The 12,209-nt window shown below is 34.7% G+C and overlaps 1 protein-coding gene across 1 annotated transcript; it reads right to left on the bottom strand.

Moving 5' to 3' along the window:
* Nucleotides 1–5,245: 5,245 nt before the first annotated feature.
* LOC104707203 (uncharacterized) lies at nucleotides 5,246–6,551 on the bottom strand. The gene is made up of 2 exons (XM_010423503.3): nucleotides 6,066–6,551; nucleotides 5,246–5,926 (listed from the first exon to the last, which is right to left on the bottom strand). Exons 1-2 carry the CDS (start codon nucleotides 6,249–6,251, stop codon nucleotides 5,486–5,488), a joined length of 627 nt encoding a protein of 208 aa, XP_010421805.1. The 5' UTR covers nucleotides 6,252–6,551; the 3' UTR covers nucleotides 5,246–5,485.
* Nucleotides 6,552–12,209: the final 5,658 nt, after the last annotated feature.

Below are 12,209 nucleotides of genomic sequence, written 5' to 3'. Positions count from 1 at the left end.
CAGGGACCCCTGTTACTCACTAAGTATTCTTAGATTACTTATGATAAAATTTTGTCTTGCAGGTAACCACTAGAGGGACTAGAGGTCGTGCTGTACGATAGGAGCCCAAAGTGGTTTTATTTTGTGCTTTTGTGTAAAAGAAGAAGTATGTTTCTTTTGTAAAAACTATTGTAAGATCTTTTTAGCAATATGCCTGGCCACAAACATTTTAAGTTTTGTCTTGTGACATATTAATAATAAATAATATTCGGTTTTATATTCGAAAGCGAGTTATGTCTGAAGTGGCCTAGTCCGGGTTGGCTCAACACTTAGATGTCTCGAGGGTTGAAAAGCCTAAGTAATGTCTAAAGTGGTGGAAATATCACTGATGGACTGGCTAAGATTCGGAATGTGTTTTAGAACCTCGGCCGGATCGTTGGTGAATATTTCTTAATGTAGCGTCCAAGACTGTTCTGGCCGGGATGACTTAGGAATGGTTCAGGGGCGTTACATACCATGTGAGACGTTTAGATATTTTATGGTCCTCATTGATGCATCGACCAGATTGTTGCATGTTTGCTTATTATCCACAAGAAACCTAGACTTTGCTAGATTGCTGGCCCAGATCATACGTCTGCGTGCACACTTTCCAGATTTTCCACTTAAGACTATACGTCTAGAAAATGCTGGTGAATTTACATCCCAAGCGTTTAATAATTATTGTATGTCCATGGGGGTAAGTGTGGAACATCCTGTGGCAAACAAGCTGGTCAAAGAGATTGACCACAGGTGATCTATTTAAGGCTAGATACGCGGATTGTCAGTTTGCTGAATCTGAATCAAACAATCTTGAAATGGCAAGATCTTCGGACTCTGGAACTCTCAGAAATCAAAGAAAGGTGCAAATAAAACCGAGGTTAAGGAAACCATAGACATGGCTGCGACAGAACCTAACGAACCGATCAATGAGGTTTGGGACGCTGAACCTCAAGGTCCTGAAGGTATTGATAATAATGAGATCTCAATAAACTATATCATGTCTGGAATTCAATGAAACCGAAAAGATGTCGACATCGATGAAATATTTGCTTATAAGGTAGCACTTGAAATAAATGAGGATCATGAACCCACGTCTATATTAGAGTGCACTCAAGGATCATATTGGTTAAAATGGAAAGAAGCCATAGACGTGGAGTTGAATTCATTAAAGAAAAGGAATGTGTTTGGTCCGATTATAAGGACACCATTCGATATAAAACCAGTAGGACACAAGTGGGTCTTTGTGAGGAAGAGAAATGAGAATAATGAAATCGTAAGATATAAGGCACGGCTTGTAGCACAAGGATTCTCACAAAGACCAGGAATAGATTATGAGGAGACATACTCCCCTGTGATGGATGCAACGACTTTTAGATTTTTGATAAGTCTGGCTATAAGAGAAAGTCTTGATCTGCGGCTAATGGATGTAGTGACCGCATATTTATATGGTCCACTGGATAATGAAATATATATGAGATTACCAGACTGTATTGAGCTCAAAGATAAGAAAGGTTCTCGAGAACAACACTGCATAAGGCTGAACAAATCTCTTTATGGACTGAAACAAAGTGGGCATATGTGGTACAATAGACTAAGTGAGTACCTAGCCAAAGAAGGCTATAAGAATGATCCCATCAGTCAATGTATTTTTATACAGAAGTTTGCAAACAAATGATTTGTAATCATAGCAGTATATGTGGATGATTAGAACATCCTAAGAACCTTTGGGGAAATTGCCCAAACAGTTGAATATCTCAAGAAAGAGTTTGAAATGAAAGACTTAGGTAAAACAAAGTTTTGTTTGGGGTTGCAGCTTGAGTACATAAATAATGGAATCCTTGTGCATCAAATGACATATACTGAAAAGGTACTCAAGAGATTCAATATGGACCAGTCACACCCATTGACCAGCCTAATGGTTGTGAGAAGCCTCAACTTGGACAGTGATCCATTCGGTCCAAAGAAGGACGATGAAGAAGTTCTCGGTCCTGAAGTGCCATACCTCAATGCTATAGGAGCGTTAATGTTTTTGGCTAGCCACACTAGACCAGACATTTGTTTTGTCGTAAACCTCCTATCAAGATTTAGTTCTTGTCCGACCCAAAGGCACTGGAACGGTATCAAATATAGATTGTGTTACCTACAAGGAACGATGGATTTGGGTTTATTCTATACTAACCATAACAAAGAAGGTTTAGTTGGTTTTGCTGATGCAGGTTATCTATCCGATCCACATAACTCTAGGTCCCAAACCGGCTATGTGTTTACACATGGTGGTACAACACTTTCATGGCGTTCGATGAAGCAGACCATTGCGGCCACATCATCTAATCATGCAGAAATTTTGGCTATGCATGAGGCCAGTCGTGAGTGTGTTTGGTTGAGATCAATGACTCAACACATCAGGTCAGATTGTGGCATGGCCGATGACAAGGAACCAACCATCATATATGAAGACAACACCGCCTGCATCGTAGAGCTCAATGAAGGTTACATCAAGGGAGATCGGATGAAACATATATTGCCTAAGTTCTTCTTCACACATGAACTACAAAAAGCCGGAGAATTTCAAGTGGTGCAAGTTCTATCTTGCGACAATTCAGCCGATCTTTTCACCAAGTCATTACCAACATCAACTTTCAGGAAGCTCACACATTAGATTAGGATGCACAGACTCAAGGACTTTTAGTGATGCTTAGAACAGGGGGAGTAATATGTGATGTACTCTTTTTCCTTCACCATGCTTTTGTCCCACTGGATTTTCCTGGTAAGGTTTTAATGAGGCAACGTCCCCAAGCGTATTATGATGATCTCTTAGCATTTGCACGGTTATGTCATCCAAGAGGGAGTGTTGTAAACCATTGAGGATGGATCTCCACAACCGGCCCATACATGTCCAAGTCTACAAGTTCCATCGTCCTACTTTCGCTTATTCATAGTCGGTTTAGGATTCCTATTGTATTTAGGGCTTTGTGTACTACTATATATATATATATACTCTTATTCGACTGAATGAATAACACACAAGAGAATACAACCTCTAGTTTCTCTACATTTATAACATTGTAGACAAATTTTTTTTTTTTATAAATACAAATACCAAACCATTGTTGGTTTATAATTTTGAAAAACACACATGTTTAAACTTAAACGGGCTAAACGAGTATCAACGATTTTAAGTGGGCAGGATTTAAAAAGGTATAATTTAAACGGGTTTAAAAAATTATATTTTCTAAATAGGTAGGGTTTAATCGGGTCAGATTTAAATGGGCAGGGTCCACCCATTTTAACATCACTATGTTTAACTAATGATTTTTGAGTTTTTTTTTAATAAAAGGGAACTAGTGTCATTTTCATTCGTAAAAACAAAAAAAAATTCCGAAGCCTTTTAACAAAACAAAAAAACAATCAAATGACACTAATGAATTATGAACAACAACGGGTCCATAGCTTAGTGGTAGAGCATTTGACTGCAGATTAAGAGGTCACTGGTTTGGAACTCCAATCGTTTATTGTAAATTTGTGTGTTATAGATCGAAAGAGAGTTGTGTTATGAAAAAACTATTGACATGAAAACTGTTAATATAATTGTATATATTACATACAGTCGAATATCATAATCCAAATTAACGTTACGATTTGGTTGTTTGGATTTTGGATTGGGATCAGTTCAGATTTTTTTGGATTCAGATAATTTGGGTAAAGAATTCATTATCCGTTCAGCTTTTGTGATTGTTTGATTAATATTCGATTAGGATATGTGTCAGTTCGAGATCAGTTTTCATAGAAAAAAGATTTGTTCAATTTGGATAAAAATGATTTAATTTAATTAATTTTGCGAAAATGTATAATTTTAACAAATATAACTAAAAAACTCGGATATCTAGGTTATTTTGATATTTTGGTTAAGTTTGGCATGTTTGGATATAAAGTTATAACTAAATTTAAAGATTTTTGGATTTATTTTGTGTTTTCAGATATACTTTTTGGTTATCGGTTCATATCCTGATTTAGATTTTTTGGATAGTAGAATTCTTTCTCGTTCGGGTTATATGACCATTCAGTTTGATCTCGAAACCGGATTTTTTGGATCGATTTCGGATCGGTTTGCAGATATCTGATTTTATGTCCATGCGAACCATGCCTAAGAATGGAATATTGACAAGAATATAAGACGAGAAAAAAAAATCAATCGAAATATTTAAAGGCAGTGAGCATTAATTAGTTACTCACGTATTATCCACTTATCATGCAAATGTGAAATGACCAACGTATGTTACTCATTTTGGGCTCTTTTGTTTTGCCTCGTTCTTATGGTTATATACTTATTATATTCAGCAGTTCTAGAAAGCCCATGTGTATATATTTGTGGACTGAAATAGTTTTATCAAGTATTGTGATATTTAGAAATTTAGGGCTTTTTGTACTTCAATTTATTTCAACATTCAAACAAAGTTTTGTATTATTATTCTTTATAAAATCTTTGATTATTCTTAAAAGAAATAATCATTGTGCACATTAACATTCAAATGAAATTTCTTGAGTTGTTGCTCAACGTTACAAATGAAATTTGTGAGACCAGGAGAAATAAATTTGCTTAACAATCGCAAACATAATGAAGGGAAAGAGTTCCCGAAAAAAAAAAACATTTACAAATCTCAATCTAGAAATAATTAAAAGAATGACGAAGAATGAAAAAAAGAAAAAAGAAAAAAGAAAAAGAAAATAAGCTCTACGCAAATTACCAAATTTTTCAAATATGAAGTTTCATTTCCATTATCTAAGCGTGCATATTTTATAATTTTATGGTTCTACAATATAACTAGCATAAACATCTCTAAACAATATAGGAACAAATATACTAAAGTATGCGACAAACTTCAATACGAATTTTTGTGACATCTTTTGTTATTTTCTAATAGTAACTTAGAAAAAATTTATTGAGTCAATTAAATTTATGGACTTTTCTATCTACCAAAATATCTATTACTACTTAATATGTTTAATATTACCCTTAGTAAACAAACATTTACACCCCAAAAAAAACCCTTGGTAAAAATTTATCTTGGAAACGAAAGGAAAACTACCGAGGACGTTTACCACATGGACTTTGGCCGTCGCTTGTGCAAAGATGTTCAATTATAACTTCTCCAAATGGGGTAATATTGATGTGGCCCGGTGAGACCAGATGAAAGTAAAATACAGGAAATCTATGATATATCATGTATTTATATGAATTATGATCACCAACAAATCTTATTTTCTCAAACTTACAATGTGATAATTCAAAACAAAACAAAAAACACCAAAAAAAGGCAAGGAGGATCGCATTAATGATGATATACTATAAATCAAATTAAAGATCCAACAACATCCCAACAAATAAAGTATTTGTTCGATGAAACCATTAAATACTCAGCATTAATTAGTGATTAGATATAGATAGGATTAGAAACTAAAATAATAACTAAGCTAACAAAGTAGGCTTAGGAGTAAAGAGAAGTGAGAGAGATGTGTCTTCGGGTGAATGCATAAACTTGCAATTAGGGCATGCAGGTGACGCTTTACACAACATCACTAGAATATGGCACTTTATGCACACCCTCGCAACCATCTCCTCCTCGCTTCCTCCGCTAACACCACCACGGTCGCAACGATCGTCATCGAGATCAAAAGCAACCCTTGACATGCTTTTCTGTGTACGTAGCCCCAACACCAAACCACTCTCCATCATCTTCTTCTTCTCCTCTTCCTCATAGTTTTTATTGTAAGTACACGTATCATGATGATGATTTAGATCGAGAGATGGTGACAAGTTGAGTTCAAGATCAAGACTCATGTGGTGGTGATAATATCCTTCTTCGATATTATTATTAATATTTGTCGAAACTTCACTAAATCTTCTCCTCTACAACATAAGATCCGAAACAATTCTTATATACATATACACCTCCCGGTTGTTCCAAAAGCTTCTTAAAACATGAAATAAATGCAGATATATACCCTTTGACCCTTATAACAGAAACTTATATATGTAAGATGTTTACCTTCTGATCCATCGATGTATCGATAAACTTTTTTGCTTCGGATCTGTTGGCAAGCTCATCATTTGCTAAAAAGTCTTGACCCTTTCTTTTTCTAGAAGCTTCCTCAGACTCCATGTAGTAAGACGAAGCGACCTCTCGTTTCTTCAGCAACCAGTTTATGTTTCCTTTGTCTGGACCTTCTAACATCACGTAGAGATATAACTATGCGTACGATGTGCTTATTTTTGTGTAGGCCATTGAGAGGACCTTATATATATATATATATAGGCAGATAAATAAAGCAAAAATATTGGTTTAATTTAGAAAAGAAGAGAGAAAAATTTATGGGCCTACTACACTGCCCATGCATGACGTGCATTCAAAGTTTCGCCTCTTCAATTACTGCAACCAGAGAGCTAATTTAAAACCTTCAGATGCATATAAATATAGCCAACGCTCTCTACTCCTACTTCCTTCCCGAAAATATAATAAAATATAAAGAAATTCAATTTCAATTAGCTATTGGATGTGTATTTGAAAATGGGTCACACAATGTATTACCTTTATTTAATAATCTTCTGTTGTCTTGGACAGTTTGTAATTAATTTGGCCGCACCCAGGCAAAATAAATTAAATCTGATATCTACTGACTTCTGTCTATATTGATAAGTGCTACGTAGGTTGAGAGTAAATATCTTTTTAAGAGTTGCATAGTAATGCTTACGTACCAATTAGATGGTTTTTGAAGAAATATGAGTTATTGCCACACTTATATTAATAATTGATTTTTTAAATTATAATGGAGTTTTTTTCCAACTTATATAGATATTTTTTGGAATTGAATGCTTCTACCGGGATTGGAGAACCAATCGACGAACCTACAAGAGTAAATCGCAAGTTACCAATATGCGATGAACGAGCTAACGCCTTAGCTAGTATAATAATTAAAAATTTGGGATCAAAACCATATTTTGCCTTATAACTTGAACTAAACACTAGAGTTATACTCTTTTCGTTTTAAAATATAAAATATTTTAGAAGTTTTTTTTGTTTCATATTATAAAATATTTTCAAATTTCTAGATAATTTTTAAATTAATTTTATATTTTGAAACGAAGGAAGTATATTGCAACTTTTTAATATGAATATACGATGACCCGAGTGAACCTGACTAAACACCTCCCTTTGACAGTTTTATAAATAGGTTTCTTATCTTAGAGAGATAGAGAGCAAAAAATAGTTACCATTTTAAAATTTTAGTCGGTATCTTAAATAGTTAAGAAACTCATCAAAAGTTTCCAACATCAATAAACTCATTTTAGAACTCTACAAATGGAGATGTTCTAAAGGTGACCAAAACATTTCAGTTCACCGGGTTTTCAAATTTCAACTAGACTTTGAACTTAGTGCCGGCCGGCCACACACTTGTATTTTTGTTTCAAGTTGGATACATATATTTGTGGGATGCGAGCTTACGCCATGCCCCCTGAATTATAAGACTCAACCACCGGACCACACAAATTATTATTTGTTCATTCAACTAACTGATCAGCCCTAATTAACTTATCTTATGACATATATCATATATGCACATCATCAATAAATTTTAAGCAAAATCATCAGCGATAATCAATGGTAGGTTACGGTACAATATATTATCTTATTTATAATGAAAAAATTCTAGTACATAATTAATGTTATTATATATACGTTGATATAATATACAAGAGCCGACGAGAAGATCTAGTGAAAGCAACAGCTAGAATCACACAAGAGAGAACTTGAAAACAAATAATCTGAAACTACAACCATAGATTTTTCAGAAGTAGATTGACAGGTGCAACAATAAAACATTTTCATAGTAATACCATTAAATGAGAGATTGCAATTATAGTGTACCAATTTTCGGGTGTCCCTTAAATGGAGGCGGTGAAGGTTCCCATTTATTGTCAAAGAGTCATATCAAAATACAGTTGACACTTGAAAGTGAAGTTGAATTGGAGAAGAAGATGAAGAAGGATGCGAGACTTCAATGCATGCCTTTGTACGTTTCAAAATGTAGATGTTAATTAAGTTCCTCGATTTCTTCTCGGATAATAATATTTTTTTTTATATGATACTTCTTCTATTTTACTCCCTCCGTTTCAAAATATATGATGTTTTAACTAAAGCACGCAAATTAAGAAATTTTTACTTTTAACAAGTTCAACCAATCAGAAACAATATTGCATAATATAAAATACTAAACTAATCTAAAAGTTGCATAGAAACTTGAAAACATCCTATATTATAAAACAAAAAACTTCTCTAAAACATTTTATATTTTGAAACGGAGGGAGTAAAATGTAAGATGTTTTAGAAAAATACTTTTATTTCATAATATAATATGGTTTCAAGTTCTATGTAACTGTTAGATTGATTTTATATTTTATATGATTTATTATTGTTTAAGATTAATTAATCTATTTTAAAATAGTCAATTTTTAATCTGCATAATTTTAGTTAAAATATCATATATTTTGAAACAAAGGAAATATACTTTTCTGTTTGCGTACTTTGTCTATGAATATCTCTATAATATGAAGCAAGACAGGAAAAGAAACTCGATTTTACTTTCAGAGCTAGTTACATAATCAATTTTTTTATTTTTTTGGAGTTGGACACAGTATATCTTCATCATGTAACACGATCTAATATGCATAAATCATAATTCACTCCAATGGGACCATGCATGTATATAGATGTAGACAAAGCCTTAGCAAATCAATTTATACCACTACAAAAAAAAAAACAGCCTGTTTCATGCGGATGTATTGGTAAAAAAATATGTCAGACAATGACATTTGCAACAGATTGTGAAACAACCCGTTTCGATTTTTCTTTTACATAATTAATTATATAATATTTAATTACAACGAATTAATAAATTAACATGCACAATAAAAACATATTAAACAACTCTAATTATTATAAATAAAGTAAAACGTTTTGTTAGTATGTAATTGAGTCACTTTTGTTACTTTTTGTGTTGTAAAAATTAATGACAAAATAGTTACTAATATATTCGTTGCAACTCTTGTGACGTTTTTGTAACAAATTAAAAGTTGTGACGATTGTATTGCAAGCATTCAAAAATCGTAACAAATTTGTAATAATGTTTATATTGTGACTAAATATTTCTTATTGTGACTAAATATTACATCTTAATAAAATAATTTTCTTGTAGTGATAGCCTATACTAGTGCTTCCACTTCAGTAACTAAAGAGTTAAAGCTTAGTCGGAGGTTGACAGCTCCCATGGTTGGAGATTGACTTGCCTAAGTGAGTACAAAACCATCCTATCCCAGAAAATTTTTCACTTGCCTTTCAAAAACCATCAATATGACATATGAATCCAGAAATATTTGTATCTTGAGTTTGATCTATTACTGGAGCATGATTTTTATTTTGTTTCTTCTTTTGTGTTGAGGTTAAAACTTGCTCCTTTTGCTCTCTGCCAACTGCACAACGTCTCTTGGATCTCTGTCGACATTACAAAAAACTAACCATTTTTAGCCTTCAAAACAACCACACAATCCAGGGAAACATTAAAATGTTAGATCGGCGAAGTATCTTCATAAATAAAATATCCATATTTGCATATAACAACTCCGTTGAAAACACCTCAGATACCGATGGAACCGGAGATAACTTCCAAGTATTGAACACTAGAGAAAAAAGAAAGATGACACACTACAAGAAAACACGTCTTTTGCGATGGACAAATCTATCGCGAATCCCTCGCAAATCGACAAAAGCGAGAAATTTGCGAGGAAAGTCCGTTCCTCGCAAATCGCGTCTCGCAAATCGGTCAACGTTGCAATTCCCTCGCAACTTTTGCGAGGAAACGTTGTCCCTCGCAAATCCCACGCATTTTGCGAGGAACTACTATTCTAGCAAAATCCTAGCAATTCTGGATCTAGTAAATCCCTCGCAAATTTGCGAGACTTTTGCAATTAAAATTTCCGTTGCAAATTTCGGTGCAAATTGTAAAAAAAATTAGAATTTTCATTTTGGTAATTAAATTAAACCTGTAATTAAAATTAAACCTGGAATTATAATTAAACTTTATACTTAAGCAAATTAATGCTGTAATTAAAAGTACTAAGTTTACAATAACAAAACATAATAACCGATTTTGTTCTAAATATGAGAGGATAAAGACTACTAAGTTTACAAAACAAGTTCATCATTGTTTACTGTCCGGTGGTTCCATCTCCGGTGGTTCCATCTCCGGTGTCAGGTCTGGCCGGTGAATCTTCTCGGCGAAATCTAGCAGCAAACTCTGGATCTTTAGATGCAAGATAATCAAAGTATGCATCATAACTATGCATCTTCTCTGAATTTTCTTGCATCTTTTGTGCATTGGCCTGTAGTTGAGTTGCCTGAGTTTCAAGAACAGCTTCGGCAGCAGCAAGCTTCGCAGCTAGAACAAGTGGATCTTTAGAAGGAGGAGGCGGTTGAACAATATGAGCTGAAGATGCTTCTGCTTGCATGTTACCAACACCATATATCCGGTTCTTTTTCTTCGAAGCAACCTGCGAACAAAACATATAGACACCATAAGTGTTTACACAAACACAAACATTAACATAAACAATGAAGCATGTTTTACCTCGGCATAAATTTGGTTCTTCACAATTAGTGATAACCCACCAGAAGCATTACTCTCCATGTTATCCGCTGGTATTAGGGAAGACTCAGCTTCAGCTATCTTTGACGACACTTCATTGAACACCTTCCAGACAGTCCATCAACAAACGACCCATCAGGTTTCCTATGAGTATCTTCTAGTACTCGCAGGAAATCAGGTAGTGGCTCACCAGTACTCTCAGACTAAAAACAGAGAAATCAAACAACTATATTACTATATTGTATATATGATATGATTAATGAACTTGTGTTAAACATAGATACTTACAAGCTTTCGTGCTCGGGCTTTAAAAGAGGTCTGACCAGAACGGTGCTTATGTATTACGGCTATTGATACTCTTTGCTTCTGATTTTGGTTCACACCAAAAGTTGACCAAGCCATCCCATACAGTAGGATCAAGCCACCGCGGCATTGCGTCATTACCTTTCTTCCTCCACTTACCCTTCCACCGAGACACTTGATCATTCATCCGGGTCTTCAACTTCTTTTCAAACTCAGCTCTAACTCTTCCATTGATGGACGCATCCCAATTGTATGTTTGCTTGTAAAGACATAAAATGAATCAGAAACAGAATCAGAACCAAATTCAAATTTAAACACAACAACAATTTGTAACTTACCGCGAAAGTTTCAAACCACCGGTTTACAACCGGACCTGGTGTTTGAGTCCAATTGGCATGAGCTGACTTGAAATCTCTTTCAAAAATGGCCCGGACAGTAGCAGCAACCGAAGAATCCTGGTCAAACCTACAAAACATAAGATAAAAGGAATTAGGATCATTGAAAATACAAAACATAAAGATAAACTATATGTTAGATACATAACATTCTCACCACATAGTACCCGGAGGTCGCTTAGGATCCAGTTTTGGTAAGCCAGCATGCCCGGGACTTGCAAGTAACTCTTCCAAAGTGAAAAACACTTGAGAGGCACTTGCACCGTTGACACACGACGTTGATTGCTGAGGAGGATCATTTTGCTGAGGAGGATCATTTTGCAGAGGAGGAAGATCATTTTGCACCGGTGAGGTACCTTGAGAAGAGGCGGTAGAATGTAGTCTTTGAGCTGAGCCAGTAGAGCGTACCCCTCGAGAAGGGACGGGAGGAGATAATCCGTGTGAAGATATGAACCTTGAGTAATGGTTTTGGTTGACAGATCCGTTTTGGTCTCGAGAAGACATCTAAGAAGAGAAGGAGAACATGTAAAATTAATCATTACCCTAAATTAAAAACAAAAATTAAAACCCCTAATCCCAATAGAATTGAATTAAAAACCCTAATCCCAATCGAAACCATAATCCCAATCGAAACCCTAATCCCAATCGAATCGAAACCCTAATCCCAATCGAAACCCTAATCCCAATCGAAACCCTAATCCCAATCGAATCGAAACCCTAATCCCAATCGAAACCCTAATCCCAATCGAAACCTTAATCCCAATCGAATCGAAACCCTAATCCCAATCGAAACCC

The sequence above is a fragment of the Camelina sativa genome, chromosome 8 (assembly GCF_030686135.1).
Source record: "Camelina sativa cultivar CO46 ecotype springtype chromosome 8, ASM3068613v1".
NCBI classification, from domain to species: domain Eukaryota; kingdom Viridiplantae; phylum Streptophyta; class Magnoliopsida; order Brassicales; family Brassicaceae; genus Camelina; species Camelina sativa.
This window is presented reverse-complemented; position numbering and strand designations above follow the sequence as displayed.